This window comes from Pristis pectinata, chromosome 18 (genome assembly GCF_009764475.1).
Source record: "Pristis pectinata isolate sPriPec2 chromosome 18, sPriPec2.1.pri, whole genome shotgun sequence".
Lineage (NCBI taxonomy): Eukaryota > Metazoa > Chordata > Chondrichthyes > Rhinopristiformes > Pristidae > Pristis > Pristis pectinata.
In genome coordinates this window covers 10360675-10385843 of record NC_067422.1, presented here as the reverse complement: position 1 = coordinate 10385843, position 25169 = coordinate 10360675, and the positions used below count along the sequence as shown (strand labels likewise).

The following is a 25169-nucleotide window of genomic DNA, read 5'->3' as shown; positions in this document are numbered from 1 at the left end:
CTTACCTCCAAATTGCATTGCTTGCTGTGGCCTCTTGTACAATGGCTTTACTTTGCCTGCACTTGGCAATGATGCCCTCAGTGTCTAAGCTGCATGGCCTGTAAATGGATAACATTTCAAAGTTAGATCAAGATTAAGTGGAATAAGACATGCTTGTTCTCTGCATTTGTGACGTACTATAATTAAGGTAGTGATAACATTTCTACTCATCCAATGTCTATGACACTACTAGCTGGCCAATTACCATTTTCTACCCTGCAGGAAATCATGGCAGATGCAATAAAGACTCCAAATGTAATCGAAGCAACAAATAAACCTGGTTTGTACAATAGATTGGAAGAAATACAGGGACGGTTAGTGACTGATTTTTTTATGGTTATATTAATAAACCATTTTCTCTTGCTATCACTTCTAGAGAGAACAACCTAGTATATTTTGTTTTCTAGTTTTATTAAGTGTTTCAAATAGCATAACTCAAGGCATTACTTAGCATAGTGATAAACAGAACATGAAGGTAAATGACTGGGTGTGGGGTTTCCATCTCAGAGTTATTGGCACCCATATGAGGTCAAACTTCACCTGAAATCGGGTGGATCCTAAGAATCCGTGTCCTAAGAAAATAATAAATTGGGTTGTGATAAAGGATGTAGTTAGACTATCTTAAAAATTGATACATAAAAAACTGGACTACAATAACATATTGCACAATTTAGAAAGAATAGAGAAAGAGGTGGGATAGCTGTATGAATGTGTGACAGCATGATGGCAGTAGAATAAAAGGACATAACTAATATTAAAAGAGAAACAGAATAGTGACAAAGGATAAGAAAAAATAATTGCTTTAAATGGGTGTTTAATGAATGGATTAAAAGTGGAATAAGAAATTGTAATCACAATTACGAACTGAGTAAAAAGAAATTGAACGATAAGAAAATATTTCAGCAATCCTGAAATAAACTAGAAATAAGAGTTAGAAAAAGGAAAATATGGAATGCAGTCTTCCTGTTTTCTTTCCTATCCAATGTCAGAATAACACTGGAATCAGCAATTAAGAGAAGTAGACATCATGAAACATTTCAGAAACAGAATCAGATTTATTATCACTGACATATGTCATGAAACAAAACTTCTCTAGTCTTCATTTATGTTAGGATCAGTAATGTTAAACTTGTATAGATTCTTGCCGTGTTTAGACAATACTTCATAGTTTTGTTTAAATGATTTAAAAGATATGGAGGGATTGAGAAATTGTTAAAGATTTACAAGAGAGATGGAACAGGAGAAGTAGTAGCAGGCAAGTCACCATTTGATTGAGTGGAAGTGAAGATTGGGTAATAATTTAATCTACAGGCCAGTACTAAAAGTGCAATATTGTGGCAGTTGCTTATTTTGCTACATTTCTAAAATTTGGTTCCATTGAAGTCAAAAATACACCCACTAGTGTATTTTACATGTGGTGTAAATGACTAAAAATGAATTTCAACCCTGTTTTTACTGGAAGACATCGATGCTTCAGATCATAAATATAGGAGACTTGCTTATAAATTCAGTGAGAATTCAGGAGATATTTCTTTACCCAAAATGTGACTTAAAACGGAGTCATGTGATCAAAAAGAGTAGTTGAGGCAAATATCACTGATGTATTTAAAGACAAGTTAAACAAGCAGATGAGCAGGGGAAGAGAAATAGAAGAGTTTTATGAAGGACAGACATCAGAAGAACAGGAAGGTGGAGCATAAATATCAGCTGTGACCAAACGGATTGAGTGAGCTGTTTCATTGTTTTAGACTTTATATATAAGACTTTGGACTTCTGCTTTCTATATAATCCTTTTATATTCTGTGATTTCACTGCAGTTTGACTCTTTGTGAAAAAGCCTTGGCGGAATATCTTGAGACAAAAAGACTGGCTTTCCCTCGGTTCTACTTTGTCTCTTCTGCAGACTTACTCGATATATTATCGAATGGTAACAACCCTGTTGAGGTGAGATACTTAAATTTCTATTTTCAGCATCATTTTGAGTGGTTTCATGATTTCATAATCCTCAATAGCTCACATTATATTGTACAACCTGCTTCCAAATGCAATTAACATTTCCAGTGCACAGCTAAAGTATCACTCACTAATTTTATAGCCCAATTACTTTTACACCTTTGGAGGTAAAGGCATATTAATTATCTCCAGCTGTTAGTGCCAAATCATCCTTGCAATTAGGATAGGATTATTTTTATACCATACCCTATGGGGATTGCACATACTTAATGCACAGATGTTGCCTGAACTGCTGAAGGTTTCCAGCAAATTCTGTTTTTATTTCAGACTTCCAGCATACATTTTTGTTTTGGACTTTCGATGGCAGTTACACTTTCATTTTTGCAACAGAATTTCTTTCTGCTTTTAAAACTAAATGATAATATCAGAATAATCTGTCTGCCAGAATTATCTGTTGAAATTGCTGAGAAGAAATCAAGCATAAAGAGCAGATTATCAGTGGTGATTGGACTTGCTGAAATTTAATGATAAAAGTATGCAGTCCTACATCTGGGAGCTCAGAGCAGATTTGTGTATCTTCTGAGGAAATGAAAGGAAGGCTATTTTAAAGGTTATTTCCTGTTTTTTTTTAAACAGCAGTTTGAATTTCTTTTTCTTCTTCATCTGCCTGGAAGTTGACTTCTTTTTGCTTTGGTTAATGTACAAGAATCTTTGCCGTTGAATCACTGCCTATTTTTGTACCCATTAATTTTCCATCATCACTTTCAGCTAACAACAAAATTAAATGAATTGGGCTGTTCTCAAGGCACACCTGGGCCTTAATTTAACAATTCAGCATTCAGATTCACAATACACTAGAGGTTAATGAACATCTGCAGAATAGGATTCCAACACTTGTTTCTGGACCTGAAGTGTCTTGTCTTGAAGATAACCACAAACCTGTATGTTGTAGAACAATATTTTCAATGATACTTAAAGAGATCCTGTGCTGTCGTTAGGTAAAAAACTGAAACAATTTGGGAGACATTTAACTCTCCCTTTGGATGCTGAGAACATATGTAAATTCCTGAAGGTTACTGTGTCATATGATCAATCGTGAAAGCAATTTTTGCCATAATCAGGGGTTTCCTCTAAGTGGCTAGAAGAGGAAGCAGATAGTTAGTAGGAAGAAGCACAAGAGTCCCAACTGCAAACAGGGCAGTCAAAGGTTGTAGTGCTTGCAGGAATCTTTCTCTCGACAGTTTTTAGGTCTTGGACAAAATACTAGTTCTTTTCAGTGAATATTGCAAAGCCTGGGGAGACTATAATATGTAGCTGACTACCAATATCTCCACAGTTTTGCAAACTATAGACATTATTCCACTCATCATCTTTTCTTTTGGGTCCTTCACAATTGCAGAGGAGACTGAAAGAAGTATAAATCACCTTTTATTGAAGAAAAGATTGCATTGATTAAGTGGATCCAGTGGTGTGATGTTGGATGGACCACAAATTGTTCCATGCTATAGAGGTTTGCTGTATGTTATTTCACTCTGAATAGCAACAGAGATAACAGGGAGAGAATAATGCAGGTGAAACTTGAACGTGCCTGAGAATAATGGTGAGAATTAATTAGTTAGGCTTCAAAAATGCCTGCAACCCTAACAATTTGGCAGAAGCTAATTAGAGAATGCTTAATTTTGACAAACATAGTGGCCTGCACCAAGAGTAATTCCACCATTTCTTTCCCAGTACTTGCACCTTCCAAAGAATTACATCTGTGTAAAGAACAAGATTAGCACCTGTCTCAGATGCTGCAGATGCTTCACCTGATAGATTCTTAGAGATAGGATCTATGAGCATTTAGAGAATCATGAACTGATTAGGGATAGCTAGCATGGCTTTGTGAAGGGAAGATCATGTCTCACAAGCCTGATAGGATTCTTTGAGGAGGTGACCAGGCAGATTGATGAGGGTAGTGCAGTAAATGTGGTCTACATGGATTTTAGTATGGCATTTGACAAGGTTCCACATGGTAGGCTTCTTCAGAAGGTAAGAGGGCATGGGATCCAGGGAGGCTTGGCCGTGTGGATTCAAAATTGGCTTGCCTGCAGAAAGCAGAGGGTTGTGGTGGAGGCAGTGCATTCAGATTGGAGGGCTGTGACTAGCGGTGTCCCACAGGGATCGGTTCTGGGACCTCTACTTTTCGTGATATTTATTAATGACTTGGGTGAGGGGGTAGAAGGGTGGGTTAGCAAGTTTGCAGATGACACAAAGGTCGGTGGTGTTGCGGAAAGTATGGAGGACTATTCAAGATTGCAGAGGGATATTGATAGGATGCAGAGCTGGGCTGAGAAGTGGCAGATGGAGTTCAGTCTGGAGAAGTGTGAGGTGGTACACTTTGGAAGGACAAACTCCAAGGCAGAGTACAAGGTTAATGGCAGGATTCTAGGTAGTGTGGAGGAGCAGAGGGATCTGGGGGTTCGTATCCACAGATTATTGAAAGTTGCCTCACAGGTGGATAGGTAATGATGCAGCTCTACAAAACTCTTGTTAGATCACACTTGGAGTACTGTGTCCAGTTCTGGTCGCCTCATTATAGGAAGGATGTGGAAGTGTTGGAAAGGGTGCAGAGGAGGTTTACCAGGATGCTGCCTGGATTGGAGACTATGGATTATGAGGAGAGACTAAGGGAGCTAGGGCTTTACTCTTTGGAGAGAAGGAGGATGACAGGAGACATGATAGAGGTATACAAAATGTTAAGAGGAATAGATAGAGTAGACAGCCAGCGCCTCTTTCCCAGAGCACCAATGCTCAATACAAGAGGGCAAGGCTTTAAAGTAATGGGTGGGAAGTTCAAGGGAGATATCAGAGGGAGGTTTTTTACCCAGAGAGCGGTTGGGGCATGGAATGCACTGCCTGGGGTGGTGGTGGAGGCAGGTACGTTGGTCAAATTCAAGAGGTGGTTAGATAAGCACATGGAGGAATTTAAAATAGGGGGATATGTGGGAGGAAGGGGTTAGATAGTCTTAGGTGTGGTTTAAAGGTTGGCACAACATGGTGGGCCGAAGGGCCTGTACTGTTCTGTGGTTCTATGATTTGAACAAATAAATTGCAGAAATTACTAGCTTTCAACTGCATCAAACAAATCATTGTACAGTAAATCACACATTAAAAGGCGCTAGGACAGCATTATGAGCAGTCTTTACCACTTCTAGTGTGTCTGAACTTGGATGAAAGCATTTGATGATGCATCTTTGGCATGTTATCCTTGGGTCTGCTGCAGTTTGACCTGGGTCTTCTGAAGGAACTAGAAAGAAGCAATATGGATAAGAATTAGCATGAAGCAGCAAGAGTAACTTGGTTTAGACAATTGCCCTCTTCCAGGCCAAATGAAATGAAGTATACATTTGTCATTGTGGAGTTGAGATGTGAATATTTTTTCCTCCTTCAGTCCCTCCCATAAAACCTGTTTTAGGCCAGTTCTCCACTTATTGGTCCATAGAAGAAATACTGGAGGAAAGACTATTTAATATAGCGCTGTATCATGACACCTATCTGGATTATCCAGGTGATGTGCACCATAATAACTGCTTTAGAAAGTGGGGTCTACATGTCTTGGTTTCAAAGGTTGTAGAAATTATTTCAATTGCCACAAAAAAATCTTTGATTACTTCCATAAATGGATTTCACATTTGCTTGAAATTCAGTTCCTGCCCAAATTAAAATCACTGGACATTTCAGGTTTCTGTTTCTGGACAATTTAGTCTCACACAGAAAGTGCCATTTTCACAGATACTTCCTTTGTGCAGTAGAACTTTTTGTTAAGCTGTTAAAAGTTGGAGATTACTTCCTTATGCTTATCACTGAGGGAATTTTTATGATGAAAAACATAATGATGCTGGAGGAACTCAGCAGGCCAGACAGCATCAGTAGAGAAAAGCAGGTGGTCAACGTTTCGGGTCAGGACCCTTCTTCAGGACTGAAGATAGGAAATGGGGAGCCCAATATATAGGAGGGAAAAGCAGTGCAGTCATAGGTGGACAAAAGAGGGGAGGTGGGGTGGGTATAGGGTGGTGATGGGCAGATGCATGTAAGAGATAGTGATAGGCAGGTGTGGGGGAGGAGGGGAGAGCAGATCCGCCGGGGGATGGGTCAAAGGTATGGAGAGAGGGGAAAAAGTAGAAAAACGGAGGCTAAGGAAGGGAAGAAGAGTAGAAGCATGGGGGGGGGGGGAGGGGGGCGGGGTTGGAAATTACCTAAGGTGGGATTCAATATTCATGCCATTAGTCTTGCCCTCCCCACCCCTTTCTGCCTCTTCCCCTCCCCACCTCTTTCTGCCTCTTCCCCTCCCCACCTCTTTCTGCCACCGCCAATCATATCTTCCCCTCCCCACCCCTTTCTGCCTTTCGCAAGATCTGCTCTCTCCGCAACTCCCTAGTTCACTCCTCTCCCCCCCCGCTCCCACCCTGGGAATTTTCCACTGCCCCCGCCATAGGTACAACACCTGTCCCTATACCACCTCCATCCAGGGACCCAAACAGTCCTTTTCATCCCTATATATTAGGCTTCCCCTTTTCCTGTCTTCAGTCCTGAAGAAAGGTCCTGACTTGAAACGTTGACCCCTGCTTTTGTCCATGGATGCTGCCTGGCCTGCTGAGTTCCTCCAACATCATTGTGTTTTTCATCTAGATTCCAGCATCTGCAGTTCTTTGTTCCTCTGAGGGAATTTTTATTCCCAAATTCTACACTTTTTTTACTGCACCACAAAGGGTGCAGCACTGTCAATGTAAGGGGGAATGAGTGGGAGCTGGGAGAATTGTAAGGGTTAAATTCTTGTATTTACAAGGTCAAGGTGAAATGTGTCTTTGTAAATAAGGTGGGAGGAAACATTCTTGTGTCTTTTCTCCTTTTCCCTTAAGAATACCGAGATCCAAAGCCACTGGCTTGAATTTTGCATTTTGACTTTCACTTAGAATGGGAAAGCAATTCCTATCTTTTTCTGTGAGACTCTGCATAGATCCTTGGGTCAAGCGATATTTTAATTGACACACACACACACACACACACACACACACACACACACACACACACACACACACACACACACACACACACACACACACACACACACACACACACACACACACACACACACACACACACACACACACACACACACACACACACACACACACACACACACACACACACACACACACACACACACACACACACACACACACACACACACACACACACACACACACACACACACACACACACACACACCCTGAAAAGCTTTTGGGAATACAGTCAGGCTGTGTTAATGGCCTGACACCAAATTTAGAGTCAATCACGTAAGGCTAACTGCAGCACATTTTAGATGTTTTTGTGTGTCTACCATCTGATGGAGGTCAGGTGAAGGAAATTGAGAACATTATTGACACTGGGTATATACATGCATTTCTAATCACCACATTGATGATGTAAGTTTTTTCTTGAGAAAAAAACATAATTATGGTGGTTAATACCCTTTCATATTCTAGGTGACCCAACATTTGGCAAAATTATTTGACAGTATGGCTAAACTGAAGTTCCAAATGGATGCTGATAACCAATTGATGAAAATTGGAATTGGCATGTATAGTAAAGAAAATGAATATATGCCTTTTGATAAACCATGTGATTGCACTGGTCAGGTGAGTGTCAATAAATTTACTGTAATATAATGATCACTTGGTAAGGTGACAATATGTGATTACCTCTGTTATATTCTACACTTATTTAAACAAGTATGATTATTCTAAAACCCATATACTTGCCTTATTTTGCTTCTGTAATGCAGTTCAATGGATGTTCTTTTTGCACTGTTTGATTTAATCAAGATGAAAGCATCTGAACTGGTAAATGCTTGCTTAGGAACGTAATAGAAGCTCATGAAAAGGCTAACTTTATGCTATTTTTTGCTCAAAAGGTCAAATAGATTGAAATTTGAATACATTAGTAATTGGACAGAATGTGTGTCATCCTTCTATCAGTGTGTAATTTGTGTATCAAGGCAACATTGTGGGTTAGCCTAAAGCTGTTTTCAAAAGTTACACATCATGTGAGATCCGTAATTGCAAGGTTCACAGAACAGTGTTGTCAGGTCTTCCTGTGGAGCACTATGCTGAAAATGACATTATCAGTTTTAGTACAGTTTTACTATTGAAGTGTTGCAGGTTCTCAGCAATTAGCAATGATTGCACCCAGCACTTAAAGGAACATGCCTCAAGGCTAGCAGCATTCTTCTACCTAACAAGGGAATGTTGCTACTGAATGAATGGATGTTACATTGATGAAAGGATTTGAAGGAGTGCTTCTGAGGGGTCAGAGCAATGTGAATAGGCTGGTGAAGAATTGTGCAGGTGACAAGGTTCCTTGTTACACTGACTGAAGTTGTTATCGTTCATGATTTTTATACTTAGTGTTAGGCTGCAAACGTACTTCACAAGCCCAAACCCTAACTTCACCTCCACAAGATCATCTAAGGACCATGTTGACTGAGATAAGAATTCTCTGTGACAATCATTTTACAATTAACCTGAGCTAATCCCAGATTATCTGACAAATTGGAAGGGGGGAGATTTACCTGTAACATGAACTCTTTCTTTTTCTCTGTTTTTTCCCTTTCTTTACAAATGCTGTTTGACCTATTGAGTATTGTCAGTGCTATCTTTAATTTCAGATTTCCAGAACTGTAGTGTTTTATATTGCACAGTTCTAACATTGGTTCGTTGTTCTCTCCTCTCTTCTCAGTCATCTTTTGTTTCCATCTTCCCCAAACATAAAAGGTGTGATTAACAAGCCTTTGCCACATTCTCTCAGATAGCCCACTACAGCTTGTGTCATTCAGTCTCTCTTGGTCTGCACCCTATCATAGACTATCCATTTGTTCTCTCATATGTTGCCTGGCCTGCTGAGTATTTCCAGCATTTTTGTTTCATTTCAAAGTTCTAGTATCTGCAGTTTTTCACAAATTGTCTGCTGTATTTCTCTGCATTTTAACAGTAATTACAGTTTAAATGCACCTAATTTTCCCGTGACCGGCTGGTTATAAAAGGCTCTGAATAAATGAAAGTTATTTCCTTAGTTATATATATTTGTCCCTTATTCTATTTACTTCAATATTTTTTTCTGTATGCATTGTCGCTAGGTTGAAATTTGGTTAAATCGGCTATTAGACAGAATGCGTGCCACATTGCGTCAAGAAATTGCAGAAGCTGTAATGGCTTATGAAGAAAAGCCAAGAGAACAATGGATATTTGAATACCCTGCACAGGTAATTTTAGGAGCAAGTGTCACATTCCGTTGGTTAAATTTTACTGGGAATATAGCATAAATTGCAAAGATTACTAGCATGAAATTAAGAATATATCACAGAGGGAATTTTTGAAAGACCATAACCAATCCATCCATTGCATCTTGAGTCAATTACTTTAGGGCCATTACCATGCAAACCACCAGATGCTAGGGACTTGCCAGCCTTTAGTCCCATTAATTTTGTTAATACTTATATTCTAGGGGAAATTATTGTTTTAAGTTATTATTGTTTTATCTCAGTTTCCCACTATTGGTGGAATACAGATATGTATTTGTCTGAAGTTTCTGCCATGTCCTGTCTGCCTTTATTAAAACCCCCAGTGTCACAACAGCAACAGAACTACCAAGGAACCTTCTGTAGATCTAAGTAAACCTTACTTGAAGGACAAGATTACGGGTTCATATTAAGTATGTATTAAAGCCGCCTTTACTCTTGGCACACTAGTCTGAAATGTCATAGAGTCATGCTGTAGTACAACACAGAAACAGGCCCTCTGGCCCACCAAGCTCACGGCACTAGTTGTACCTACCTACACTAATCCCATTTACCTGCATTAGGTCCGTAGCCTTGTATGTTCTTGGCAATTCAAGAACTTGTCTAGATGCTTATTAAATGTCTGAGGATATCTGCTTCCACCACCTCTTAAGGCAGCTCACTCCAGACTCCAAGCACCCTCCGTGTAAAAACAAAAATCTTTCTAAGATCCATACTAAACATCCTACTTCTCACCTTAAACCTGTGCCCCCTTGTCTTAGATATTCATTGGTCAGGGCATTGAGTATAAAAATTGGCAAATCGTGTTGTAGCTGTATAAAACTTTGGTCAGGCCACATTTAGAGTATTGTGTGCAGTTCTGGTCGCTGCATTACAGGAAGGATGTAGAGGCTTTGGAGAGGGTGCAGAAGAGGTTCACCAGGCTGTTGCCTCGATTGGAGAGTATTAGCTATAAGGAAAGATTGGACAAAAACATTGCTTTTGCTGGAGCATAGGAGGCTGAAGGGTGACTGAATATAAGTATATAAGATTATGAGAGGCATCGATAGGGTAGATAGTCACTGTCTTTTTCCCAGGATGGTAGTGTCAAATACCTAGAGGGCATAGGTTTAAGGTGAAAGTGGGAAAGTTTAAAGGAGAATTGCGAAACCAGCTTTTTTACACTGAGAGTAGTAGGTGCCTGGAAGGCCCTACTAGAGGAATTGGTTGAAGAAAATACAATAGCAACATTTAAGAAGCATTTAGCTAACATGTAAACAGGCAGGGAATAGAGGGTTATGGACCTTTTGCAGGCAGATGAGATTAGTTTGGATTGGCATCGTGGTTGGCGCAGACATGGTGGGCCAAAGGGCCTGTTCACGTGCTGTATTGTTCTATGTTCGTTATCCCTACCATGGAACAAAGATACTTACAATCTACCCTGAATGGATCCCTCAAAATTTTATGTACCTCTTTCAGATTACCCTCCGGCCTCCTCCATTCCAGGGAAAACAAATCTAGCCTATCCGTTCTCTCCTTATAACTCCATAGGAAATGCTACAATGCAGGCAGCGTTCTGGTGAATCCCTTCTGCATCCTCTCCAGTGCAATTATATCCTTCCTATAGTGTGGTGACCAGAACTGTGCACAATACTCCAGGTGTGGCCTAACCAAGTTTTATAAAGTTGAAACATGATGCCCCAGCTCTAACATTCTATGCCAAAGGCTGATGAAGGCAAGCATCCCATAGGCCTTCTTTACCACTTTAACTCACTTGTGCTGCAATTTTCAGGAATCTATGGACTTGTACCCCTCGGGCCCTGCCATTTCCTGTGCATGGTCTTCCCTTGTTTCCTCTCCCACAGTACATCATTTTGCACTTGTCAGGATTAAATTTTATTTGCCAGCTGATCTATATCATATTGTAGCCTTGGACAACCTTACCCGCTATCTACACCACTACCAATTTTAGTATCATCTGTAAACTAATTTATCATATCTTCTACATTCTCATTCAAGTTGCTAATGTTTGTCAGAAACGTCAAAGGTCCCAGCACCGATCCTTGTATTTTATACAAGTACAATATGTATTTGAGTCAGCAATACCAAGTATAAGGTAAATTTTCACTGATTAGCAGGAAGAAATGTTCTTTGGGGATTTGTACAAATGCCTCATTTTGTCAACATGTATATTAGTGATCGTAATGAACTCATGGGCACTTGGATTTCCTAGGCTCCAAGTCACACGAAATAGACACAAGAAGTTGTCAAAGAGGGACTAAAAAGTTATAAAGAATAACAGACAAACCAAGTGGGCAAAGCTATTCTAGCTAGAGTTACAAGAGGTTCTGCATATGCTGGAATCTGGAACAACACACACAAAATGCTGGAGGAACTCACTCCCATACCAATATGTCTATCCATGGCCTCCTCTACTGCCACTCTGAGGCAAGACGTAGGTTGGAGGAACAACACCTCAAATTTCACCTTGGTAGTCTCAAACCTGATGGCCTCAACATCGATTTCTCAAACTTCTGCTAACCCCTCCCCTCTTCTCCCCCTCCCTCTTTTTTTCTCTTCTTTGTCTTCCCTCATTCCTGAGGCCCCCTGCTCCCTTCTCTTTCCCCTTCCCCCACATTCATGACCTGTCCGTCCCTTCCTCCACTCTCACGACCTGCGTATCTATTCCCGACCTCCTTCCCTTTATTCCATGGTCCACTGCCCCCTCCATCCGGATTCCTCCTCCTCCAGCCCTTTGCCTCTTCTACCTATCACCTCTTGGCTTCTTACTTCTCCTCCCCTCCCCCACCCCCACTTCTTACTTTCCCCCTCTCACCTGGACTCACCTATCACCTGCCTACCTGTATTCCTCCACCTCCCCTGACCTTCTTATTCCTGTCCTCTTCCTTTCCAGTCCTGATGAAGGGTCTTTACCCAAAATGTCAACTGTTTGTTTCTCTCCGCAGATGCTGCCTGACCTGCTAAGTTCCTCCAGCATTTTGTGTGTGGTGCTCCAGCTAGAGTTAAATGGTAAATGTGACGTCATCTACTTTGGATTTGGGAATGACAAATGAGACCAGGAGCAGTGGAAGGGCAAAGGGATTTATAAGATAGATAAGATAAAATAGCTTTATTAGTCACATGTACACTGAAACGCACAGTGAAATACATCTTTTGCGTAGAGTTTTCTGGGGGCAGCCCGCAAGTGTCACCACACTTCCGGCACCAACACAGCAAGCCTACAACTTCCTAACCCATATGTCTTTAGAATGTGGGAGGAAACTGGAGCACCTGGAGGAAACCCACACAGACAAGGGGAGAATGTACAAACTCCTTACAGACAACAGCGGGAATTGAATGCTGTAATAGCTACACTACCACAGCTGCAAATGTCCACATACAGAAATCATTGTAATCTAGTACTTGGGTACAAAGTATTTAAAAGGACTAATAGAATGTTGACTTTTATATCCAAAAGTGAATTTGTCCAGAGCAGGATGTCCCTTATTTCAAGGAATCGTATAGCACAGAAACATGCTCTTTGGCCCACCAAAGTACCATCTATACTAATCTCATTTTATTTTTCCCACATTCCCATCAAGAACTGCCTCCTGGTTTCAATCACTTGCCTACACACTATGGGTAATTTACTCTCCAAACTGCACATGTTTGGGATGTTGGAGGAAATCGGAACACCCAGAGGAAACCCACACGGTCACAGGGAGAATATGCAATCTCCACACAGACAGTACCAGAGGTCGGGATTGAACCTGGGTCACTGGACCTGTAAAGAAACAGCTCCACCATCTGCATCACTATGCTGTCTGCAGGGTAGTATCTTTATTGGGGTTCAACTGTTGGAATTTGGGTCGCAAGGAAAGAATGGCCAGGATCTTGCAGTCGGTGTTAAGCATTGCTGAATCTCTGCTGACTTCAAAGAAGATTAGAATCATACCTTGATTTGATATGATTTTTCTAAAGGGGACACCTGGTATCCAGAATTTAATTTATTCATTCATGGGATATGGGCATTGCTGGCAACACCAGTATTGTCCATTCCTCATTGCTTCTGATTTTAAAGGCATTTGAGAGTCAGCCACATGTAAACCAGATTGGATATGAATGCCAGATTTGCTTCCCTGAAGGACAATAATATATCAGATGGGCTTAAGACAATCCAGTTAGTTGCTTATTTTCTTTATTTACCTGACAGACACAATAGTCCAGGATTTTGTGGTGAGCAATGCTGTCTTGCTGCTGACCTAATTTGACACTTAAAGTACCTCAGAGTTATCCAACCAGCAGAACTTTTCGGGAATTGCCAAATCCTTCCCAGAGAGGCAAACAAGACCCATTCACAACAATCCACAAGCACAACCTTGTACCTTATATTTGAAATGCAGTGTTGGCAACCTGATGGTCAGACTGCTCTGGGATATTATTAAATTTGGCCACCAGACAGCAGGAAAGCTCTTTAAAGGTACCACTGGTTTATTGGGGGTTAAAGGGGTCCAAAGCAGGACATTGTGGTTCAGGGAGTCTTCCTGATCGCCAATCTTGCTAGCTTCATTTACTGTGTCAGTCGCTACCATTGTAACTGCAAGGAAAGATCCATGTCATCGGTGGATGAACACAAAAAGAAGACAGGAATTAAAAGAGCTCAGTATTAATAATACAAATGCCATGACCACTTTACATTCAGCAGCCTGCCAATCCCTCAAGCACTTACTTAATAGATTTGACGTTGTGGGATTCTTTCCCTTTTTTAAAATTAAAATCACATTAGAGATCCAATTGCATCAATGTACATTCTTAAGGCTCCTGTCATATTGTAATGAAAGCCTCATCCAGCTGGAAAATACACATTTTAAAAATGCGGTGATGATGAACTGAGACTGGCAAGTACATCTGCTCAAACTGTTTGTCTCAAAAATGTCCCATACTTGACTAGTAGCGGGGCATTGTGTTGCTCCCCACTATTTCCTTCAGACTTAATTAACCTTAGGTTATCACTGATATAATTACTCATGTATGTATCCAGTGTTCATATTGTTGCAATATTTGTTTCAGGTTGCTCTGACTGGTACACAAATTATTTGGAATGGTGAAGTTAGCAGCACATTTGGAAAACTGGAAGAAGGTTATGAAAATGCCATGAAAGACTACCTAAAAAAACAGGTTTGCTAAATCTTGAAGCATACTGTCCTTTTATTAGTATTATTGATGAACTTTTGACAATTTTTGGCAAATCTTCAGATGAGAAACTGAGAATTAAGTTGGGCATTGGTTGGTGTCTCACTCAGTCATTCCCCTCGTTTAAATGTTCTGCATGATAAGCTGGTCTTGAAGGTTAGGTCCCATGGAATCCAGGGAGAGCTTGTTAGCTGGATTCAAAATTGGCTCAGAGGTAGGAAGCAGAGGGTGGTGATTGAAGGTTGTTTCTCGGAATGGAGGCCGGTGACTAGTGGTGTGCTGCAGATATTGGTGTTGGGACCCTTGTTATTCATTATTTATGTAAATTAATTGGATGGGAATGCATGAGGCTTGATCAGTATGTTTGCGGATCACATGAAATTAGGAGGTGTTGGTGATAGTGAAGAAGTTTATCGTAGATTACATGGGGATTTTGATCAGTTATTTGTGTTATATGAATGTGTAATATCTATGTATTATCCATTCACAAGTCAACTATCTGACAAGTAAATCCAAAAAACTTCTATCTTTCAAGTTTCACTCTTCCGCCCAATTCTCCTACAGCAATCTGTGTAGCATTTCTTAAAGGCATGTCAGTGTTCCGAACAAAACCACGTAATATTCTTCTTTATGACACCATGTTGCCTTATGTTGTAACTGGAAGCTTGTTCTTCATTTTAATAAAGTACACACTTTTTACATTCTTTGGGTCAGAAGGTGTTACCAAGATGGAGGATAACCACATTGCAGGCTCTTGGTAACACCTTCTGATGTCTGGTCGTGAAATGCTTGATAATTATAACTCAATTAACAAAAGCTGTTCAAACCTCTTTATTTACCATATCTGTTACTTGAAATTGATCACTGTTGAGTTAAGAGTATATTGCCAGCAGAGCCTTGAAAGTAAAAGTGCCAGCAGCTTGCCTAAAGTTTGGCTGCAATTTTGGTCACCCCCCCCCCCCCCCCCCCCACTATTGTGTCTAAACTGTTTACTTTCCTGTAGTTACAATTCAAAGAACAAGCCATAAACAGTTTTTATCCTTGTTTTTCTTACACCAAGGAAACATTTTATTGGTTGAAATTATTTTCCAACATAAATGTATTGTGCATTAAAGGGTCTGGGCCTTACTCTGATAGTGCTTTCTATTATTAGTATTTGTAATTTCTGATTCTTTATCATCTTCTTTATTGAGAAACTTGTAACTAAATAATTACTCTGTGTGCTTATCAGAATCTATGGAGAATCTTTCCAAGCAAAGTGCAAACTTCTTGTGCTGCCATGTGTGAAATCAGTTTTGAAGTTAAAGAATGGTACGGTAGCGTAGCGGTTAGTGTGACGCTATTACAGCGCCAGCGATCGGGGTTGGATTCCCGTCGCTGTCTGTAGGGAGTTTGTACGTTCTCCCATGTCTGCGTGGGTTTCCTCCAGGTGCTCCAGTTTCCTCCCACATTGCAAAGACGTACGGGTAGGTTAATTTGGGTTTAAAATGGATGGCACGGACTCATTGGGCCGGAAGGGCCTGTTACCATGCCGTAAGAAAAATTAAAATTTAAAAATAAATTAAAATTTAAATGGATACCTGGTCTCTATAAGAAGACTGAAAGCAAAGTATATCAAGGGTGGCATGTACTTAGTCCATACAATAATCTTATTGCGGCTTATAATCAGCATCATTTTTAATAATGCTCTCCAGGAATAGATTCTGAACTCTTCAAATTTAAGCAGCAACTCCAGGGCATGGTTCAATACAATAAATGAAGATATTTAAAGAAGGGGAAGCATAAGAACAGCTGTTGGCCATTCAGATCCTTGAATCTAATCTAAAAACCATTTAGTGCATGGCTTCTTTGTACCTCAACTCCATGGCTAGATGCATCCAGCAAGACCAGCATATAAAATTGATGTGACTTATTTTGCTATTCACTGATATAGAAATTATTTTTTATTGAAGAGACCAAAATCTACTGTGATTCTTCCTGCAGAAAAAGAGAGCCCCATTTTTTGAATATATTTTTGAAGTAAAGGTGAGTTTTTTTTTTCTTTTTGAACACCAAGGTGCCCTGGATCTTTACCACGCACCCTTGGATTGTCCAAAGAAAGAACTTGCATTTATATGGCATTTTTTCACTCATTCAAGCCACTTGGTTTCTAATTGGTAATCAAGACAGCATTTTAATAATTCTGAAAGACTGGGCTTTGAAAAGGCAGACTTTTGCTTCCTTCACCCCATAATGAGGGTGTGGAAATTTGATGCTAATATTGCTCTTTTAACTGTGGTAACTGAACTTCAAAATGAATCTGTTAGTTGCAGAGTGCATGAAGGAGCAGAAAAATGTTTAAAATATCAATTTTAAGATATTATCCGAAAGGCAATCCCTTCAAAAATGCAGCAGTGTACTAGAATACATTCATTTAGGCCTTGAATGTTTGCAATCTTAGTTAAGCCATCATTGCACAACAGATGATTTGAAAAGTTATGCCATTCTCAAGTGCCATGCAAATTAATTTGTGTTGTTTTTCATATTTTATGAAATATGAAAGTTATTGGTTCTCTTTTATGTTCGTCTTAGTAAGTGCTTATAGTTCTGGGCTGCTCAAATTACCCAAAAATACTCAGGCATGATTCAGAACTGATGCCTACAAAATATTATCAGTACACTGATTGCAAATGGGTGTTCATGGTTCACTTATTTTTACATTCCCATTCCCATTTGGAAGAGTACATAATTTTCTTAAAATACATCTTCAGCAAATTTAAAGTTATTACTTTTTAAAAACTTTTCAGTACTTTCAGCAATTTTGTGATTGGGACTTGAAAAATGCTGAGTATAGTTGATAAGCCTATTAAAGTTTGAAAATTAAAGTAATTACAGATGCTAGAAATCTGAAATAAAAACAAAAGATGCTGGAAGCACTCAGAAAGTCAGGCAACATCTGTAGATAGAAATAAAGTTCATGTTTCAGATGGTTCTGATGAAGAGTCTTTGACCTGAAATGTTAACTATGCTTCCTTTTCTATTGATGATGCCTGAGCTGGAGAGTATTTCCTGTATTTTCTGTTTTTATTACGCTTTGAACTAGTTTTGCTAATTTCTCTTAACACCAGTTTGGCTCAATAAAGATGATAATTTTTTTTCCTGACAGATTAGTCAACTGAATGCACTTATCACTTTACTGATTGGCAGCTTGACAGCAGGAGACAGGCAAAAGATCATGACAATTTGTACAATAGAGGTGCATGCTCGAGATGTTATAAACAAAATGATTATAACTAAGGTGGGTAACATTGTATTTCTTTCCATTATTTTTATATATATTAGTTGTTTTCATGGGAAACTAACAAAATGTCTGCAGTGATTATGGCAGATTCAACAGTCAAGCTTGTTGGGGTGTTTTTATAACAGCCAATATGAGGTCTGCATGGTGTGTTGCTTCTCTGATGGCAGGGCAGGATAAATGATATCACTGAAACATTAAACATGTTGACAGAATAGAATGATAGCCATGTATTAGGATTTATGGTTAGTGGGGGGAATCCTCCAGACAGCATTAGGAGCTAAGCAGGAAATTAATGGTTAACATTTCAAGTTTCGTAATCTGGATTATTCCCAAACCATATAAAAGTGTGTATAGGAATAGTAGGATTAATATATGGCTACAGGAAAAGGCCAGGAAAGAAGGCTTTATATTTCTGGGGCATTGAGAATTGAATTGGGGCAGAAGTATCTTCTAAGCTGATGGTTTGCTCCTCAACTAAATGAGGACAGAAGTTTTGGTGGGGAGGTTAACAAGTGGTGAGGGATGTTTTTAAATTTGTTATGGGGCTGAGCAGCAGAATGTAACAGTTGTAATGAGGAATAACAAAGTACACGAAGGATTGTGAGAGGCACACAAGCTAAATTCTTCTCACTGCTTGTATTCGGAGCCGACACCTGCCCAAACGGGTTGGATGATGAGGTCTGACCATGTTGACTTCTTGCATTCAGGAGGTGTCCAGAAATGCATAATGCTTAACTACAGATGTAAAAACAGAGTGCTTGGAAAACAGTGACAGGATAGACGAGCCAAAATGGTTTTATAAAGGGAAAATCATACTTGACATATCTGCCAGAATTGTTTGAGGATGTAATTAGCAGATGAGGGAGAATCAGTCAATGCAGTGTATTTGGATTTTCAGAAGACTTTGGGTAAGGACTCATGTGAGAGATTACCATGCAAAATTAAAGCACACGGGGTTGGGGATGAAGTACTGACATGGGCAGAGAACTAATTGCAGGCAGGAAATTAAGAGTAGGAACATATGTATGTTTTTCCAAATGGCAGACTGGACAATTACTTAGGATCTTTGGGCTTGTATCCCTTGGTCCCTCTGTTCATCAACACTCTCTAGGGCTATACCATTTACTGTGTATATTCTACCCCATATTTAATTTCCACATGCATCACTTTGTACTTGTCAGGATGAAATTCCAATTGAGGCATAGAGTATAAGAGTCAAGAAGTCATGATGCAGTTGTATAAAACTTTGGTTAGGCCACAAGTTTTGTGTGCAGTTCTGGTTGCCCCATCACAGTAAGGATGTGGAGACTCTGGAGAGGGTGCAGAAGAGGCTTACCAGGATCCTGGTTGGATTAAAGGATATGAGCTATAAGGAATTGTATAAACTTGGATTATTTTCTTTGGAGTGTTGAAGGCTAAGGGGAAGCCTGAAAGAAGTTCATAAAATGATGAGAGGCATTGATAGGGTAGACAGTCAGAATCTTTCTTTCCCCAGGGTAGAAAAGTCGAATACTAGAAGGCATAGCTTTAAGATGAGGAGGGGAAGTTTAAAAGGGATGTGTGGGGCAAGGTTTTTTTTTTACACAGAGAGTGGTAGGTGCCTGGATGCCGCTGCCAGTGGTGGAAGTGGAAGCAGATACAATAGTGGCGTTCAAGAGGCTTTTAGATAGGCAAGTGAATATTGCAGGGAATGGAGGGATATGGATCGTGGAGGGATTAGTTTAATTTGGCACTATGCTCGGTACAGACAATGTGGGCCAAAGAGCCTGTTCCTGCGCTGTACTGTTCTGTATTCTATGACATTGCTCCCTCAAGTGATGCATTTCGCTGTTGACGACACCACATCTATAAATTTACTACTCACACCTGTTAAATTCACATCCAAGTCCTTAATGTCTATCAGAAACATCAAGGGTCTCAGCATTGATCCTTATGGTACAACACTGGTCACAGGCTTTAATTCACAACAAACATCCCTCCACCATCTTCCTTTGTGTCCTGTTACCAAACCAGTTTTAGATCCAATTTGCCTTGGCTGTAACCTTTTGAACCAGTCTACCATGCAGAACCTTGCCAAAATCCATGAAGACAACATTTATTGTGCTGCCCTCATCGATATATTTAGTTACCTCTTAAAAAAAAATTAATCAAATTAATGAGACTGGATTTCTCACAAACAAAGCCAGGCTGACTGTCCCTTATCAATCCCTTTGTTTAAATAAATCCTGTCCCTTAGATTTTTTTCCAATAATTTCCCTACCATTGATGTAAGACTCACTGGCCTGTAGTTAGCTAGCTTATCCCTGCTGCCCTTCTTGAATAATGAAACCACATATGTTATCCTCCAGTTATCTAAGCACCTCACTTGTGGCAAGCAAAGATGAAAAAAATCTCTTGTGTCTCCATGTAAAAATCTCCAAAAAAAAAGCCCCAGAAATCTCCTCCCTAGCCTGGGATGTATCTCATCAGGCCCTGGGGATTTATCCTTTATGTACTTCAAGACCTCCCCCTTCCTAATGATAATGAACATCAGTGTGCCTCTGCCTGAACCCTCCATTTACTATGTCTTCCTCCTTGGTGAAAACAGATGAGAAGTATTGATTTAAGACCTCACCCACATTCCCTGCTTCCACATGCAGATTACCCCTTTAGTCCCTAAGGCTACCTGCCCTTTCCCTGGTTACCATCCTGCTCCTAATGTAAAATGTCTTGGAATTCTCCTTAATCATGTCTTTCAGTGATATTTCACAGCCTCTCTTTGCCCTCCGAATTTCATTTTTATGTACTTTCCTATGCGACTTATTTCTCTCGCCCATTTTCAGTTACCTATACCTGTCACAAGTTTCCCTTTTTCTCTTCATCCTGTGTTCCTTAACCTTGCCATCCTACTTTTCACCCTTTTGCTGGATGCACACCTTGAATAACAATAATGATAACAATAACAACAATAATAATGGCAATTGGATAAATATTTAGAAGAGAAAAATATTAAGACTATGGTGTAAGAACAAGGGCATTGGACTAAAGGGACAGTTCTACTAAGGCATCACAACTGGCCATGAAGGTCAAAATGATCCTCTTTTGTCATACTGAAATACCATGGTGTCCTTTTCTTGGAAAAGAATAAGACCTATGAATGGTTTAAGCACAGCTAAAGGAAGATGTATTTAAGCAATTTAAATGATTACCTTTTACAAGCAATTAAGAATTATATAAAATGGGGGTGATATTTTGATACCTTTACATATCTTTACATAAACTAAAATTAATTATCAATCAACATACATATTGAAAACTGTGTATTACTACCTTTTGTGGGGGATGGGATTGTTTTGCAGGTGGAGAATATCCAGGCATTTACTTGGCAATCTCAGTTGAGACATCGCTGGGATGATGAGAAGCACCACTGTTTTGCTAATATTTGTGATGCACAATTCAGATATTCTTATGAGTATCTAGGCAACACTCCTCGATTGGTCATTACTCCACTTACAGATCGGTAAGAAAATTAAAATTTTTCTTATTTGCTTCTGGAATATACAGATAACTTGGTGCTGAAAACATACTAGCAGTACCTGGTACATTACGGTGAAGTTCACCAAAAGTCTTGGACTTGGAGACCCAGCCAGAGGATTGCATACAAGTCAGTACTAGAACATGTTCCAGGACTTCCTGGTCACACAAGGAGAAACCAGGAACCGTCTCATTTGGTTAGCAACCAGAGAATGTTATGATGTTATAAAATAGCCATACAAAACTGGGGTGAAGGGCTGGAAATTGTGTAGCTCCTAAAGAAGGGTATCAAAATGGTTCTGTAGGAGGGCCCAGTTTGTGTGATGCCATGTGACAATGAATTTCTTTCATATATTAGACCAAGGCCTTTTCCCTGCCATTGTCGAACTGTGGAGGAATTCTATCAGACCTAGGATCATGGGAGGTGGGTGTCAATGCTTGGACATTTGAGCCAGTGAAAAAGTTTGGGGGTAAAGAATAGAGATGCACCTTATTGCACTGCACTTTCTCTGTAGCTGTGACACTTTACTCTGTACTGTTATTGTTTTTACCTGTACTACATCAATGCACTCTGTACTGACTCAATGTAACTGCACTGTGTAATGAATTGACCTGTATGATCGGTTTGTAAGACAAGCTTTTCACTGTACCTCGGTACAAGTGACAATAATAAACCAATACAAATACCAATAGTTTGGGGAAGTTGGTGGAATGGTTTGGATGGGATTATGGTCAAACAAAGTGGTCATCGGAGATTGGAGGGAGGGTTTGGTTGGAAAGCCAGTCAAACTGGTGGACTCAGTTGACAAGTGATTGGCTGGGTGTGGGTGTGATTTGGTCAGTTGGACAAACAATGAAAGTTGGAGGTTCAGAGGTAAGGGGTAGTTGGATAGTCAGTTGGAGGGGTTGCCCAGGAGACTTTAGCAGTGAGGCAGATATTAATGGGATTTAACAGTCGGGATGATCTAACCAGAAAATTATGATATCCAGCAGTAGACTGGGTAAGGTTAGGCTTCTTTTAACAAATGCTGAAACCAGCCTCAGTCTGCCAGCTTAATGCCTGTTCTTCACTCACACAGATGACATAAAATAGTTTGTTGTATGCCATTTAGTGACATTGATGTCAGTTTCCTCATTTATGCAAGTCATATGCATGGAGGAATAATTCTTTCAAAGTCTGATTCTTACGCGAAGAATACTTGATCACCTTTGACAAATAGGTTTTTGATAAAATTTGACCACGTACTGGACAATAATGTTGCACCGCGTATTAGAATTTCCAAATTGCTTTACTTGTACTAAGTATGGACTCTTAGAAGATCACTTGCTAAGTAATGTTTTATTGCTGAAAGAATGAGGTTATGTTACAGATTGAGATTTAGACTGCAAAATTCACAGGAACTACTTCTACTTGATTGGTATTACTTTGCCAGAAATAATAAAAAAAAACTTTTTGTGTTACTTTCAGGACTTCACGAAAAGCTTCACAGCCAAAGATATATTTTTTGTAGTGTTGTTAACTTTGTACTTAGCAGTCAGTTTGGATATAACAAATTACCTCAAACAACCAAATCATAAAGAGCAGATAATCCATTTAGTAATATTGAGTGAGGGGTCAGTATTAGACCAAACTTAGTCAAACCCGCAATCTTTGTCTCAGATGAGAGTACTGCCAATTGATCCCTTCTATTGTGGAGACTTATCCAATTCCACAGCCAATCTGGCTTTCTGATTTTGGGGATAATATCAAACTTCTGAATTATAGGCAACTATCCAGGTGAAACCAAGATGATGATGATGAAATTCTCATGGCTTTTTTCCATGTCAATGTAATGAGTTCTGATATAGCTAAATCTTTTATTATTGATTATACCTTTACTGAAGGCAGTTATTACGGGAGGCAGGTTGAGGGGGTGTATAGTCAAGATTGTCATAGCAGGTTTTAGCATCAATATTTATGAATGTGAACTCCAGGTATTTTGACTACTTGCCACTTGTTTATTGGTGGGCCAACAGACAAATTGGCATGAAACTGAACATTTTTCTTGGTGATTTTTGAGTGGCCAGCACTTGCTGTATTTACAAAAATCGCAACATTTATAGTGTATGAGGACATTTCCAGTGGAATAAGAATCAGACTTATTATCACTGACTTAGATGACATAAAATTTGTTGTTTTGCAGCAGCAGTAGAGTGCATAGACAAAATTACTACAAATTACAAAAATAAAGAGTGCAAAACAAAAAGGAATAATGAGGTAGTGTTCATGGGTACATGGACCATTCAAATCTGATGGCGGAGGGGAAGAAGCTGTTCTTATGTCATTGGATGTGGGTCTTCAGGCTCCTGTGCCTTCTTCCTGATAGTAATAACAAGAAGAGGGCATGTCCCTGATGGTGAGGGTCCTTAGTGATGGATGCCGTCTTCTTGAGGCATCATCTCTTGAAGACGTCCTTGATGGTGGGGATGTAACTGGAATGTAATTGATTGAAGTGGTCTACATAACATTACAAAAATACCACCTCACTAGTGGAGCAGATTTAGTGCAGGTGATTTTTCATTGTGCATCTTTTACTCAATGAAAATAACTTATTTTCATTTGAACAGACTTGATTCACTTGTAATAGTCTGAGGTCTACTGCTAAATAAGATTCTCATTACAAAATCAATAAACTTTGGGTATTGAGGACTTGAGACCAAGAATTCATCTTGTGTGTTTTATTGTTTTTTTTCAGGTGCTATATTACATTAACACAGTCACTGCATCTGATTATGGGTGGTGCACCAGCAGGTCCAGCAGGAACAGGAAAAACGGAGACAACTAAAGATTTGGGAAGAGCTTTAGGAACTATGGTATATGTTTTCAACTGCTCAGAACAAATGGATTATAAGGCAAGGAAACCACGAGTATACTTATAATTTCATGGAAATGGAATGAAATACAGCATTTGTAAGCTATCAAGTCTAATCGCTATCTCCTACTTGACTTTCACATGGTTTAGTTTTCCTCTTAATAAAGCAGCTTTTCTTTAAAAAGAATTTATAAAATAATTGTGATGAAAACCTGTCTGTTTAACTTTATGCTGTGAAAAATGTATAGATATTTAACCCTTTATTTCTTGTCACAGGGTCTTAGAGTCATACAGCACAAAAACAGACTCTTTGGCCCACCATGTCCGTGCTGACCATCAAGTATCCAGCTTTACTAATCTCATTTACCAGCTCTTGGTTGATTGCCTTCAATGCTTTGGTGATTTCAAAGCTTTGGTGATTTCAAAGCTTTGGTGATTCCAATGCTTGTCAAGGTACTTAATGAATGTTGTGAGAGTAGCTGCCTCAAGCAGTGTGTTCGAGACTCCAGCCACCCTTGGGTTGAAAAAATTCTTCCTCAGATCCCCTCTAAACCTCTCATCGCTTTTCCCTAAACCTATGCCCTCTAGTTTCAGACTCCACTGCTATGGGCAAAAGTTTCTGACTAACTATATCCCTCATATCTATACCCCTCATAATTTTGTATACCTCTATCAGGACACGTGTCAGCTGTCTCTGCTGCAAGGAAAACAAACCCAGCTTTTCCAGTCTCTCCTTATAACTGAAACACATGATCTGAGGCAAATTCTGGTGCAACTCCTCTGCATACTTGCCTGTGAAATCGCATACTTCCCAGAGTGTGACAGCCAGAACTGCACATAGTACTGCCGTTGTGACCTAATCAATGCTTTATAAAGTTGTATCATAACCTCTCTGCTCTTATATTCTATCTCCTGGCTAACGAAGGCAAGGGTACCATATGCATTCTTCACCATCTTATCTAACTGTGCTGCCACTTTCAGGGATCCTTGGACTTTTAGACCAATTTCCCTCCATTCCTTG

General features: G+C 39.6%; 1 protein-coding gene across 1 annotated transcript in view; it reads left to right on the top strand.

Annotated features, from left to right (window-relative positions):
* The window catches only part of LOC127580014 (dynein axonemal heavy chain 17-like), a 251034-nt gene that overhangs the window by 98645 nt on the left and 127220 nt on the right, over window positions 1-25169 (top strand). The window contains 8 exon segments of the mRNA XM_052033141.1: window positions 262-353; window positions 1857-1983; window positions 7521-7673; window positions 9170-9295; window positions 14381-14488; window positions 17649-17780; window positions 21122-21282; window positions 24032-24188. Coding sequence (XP_051889101.1) covers window positions 262-353; window positions 1857-1983; window positions 7521-7673; window positions 9170-9295; window positions 14381-14488; window positions 17649-17780; window positions 21122-21282; window positions 24032-24188 — 1056 coding nt within the window.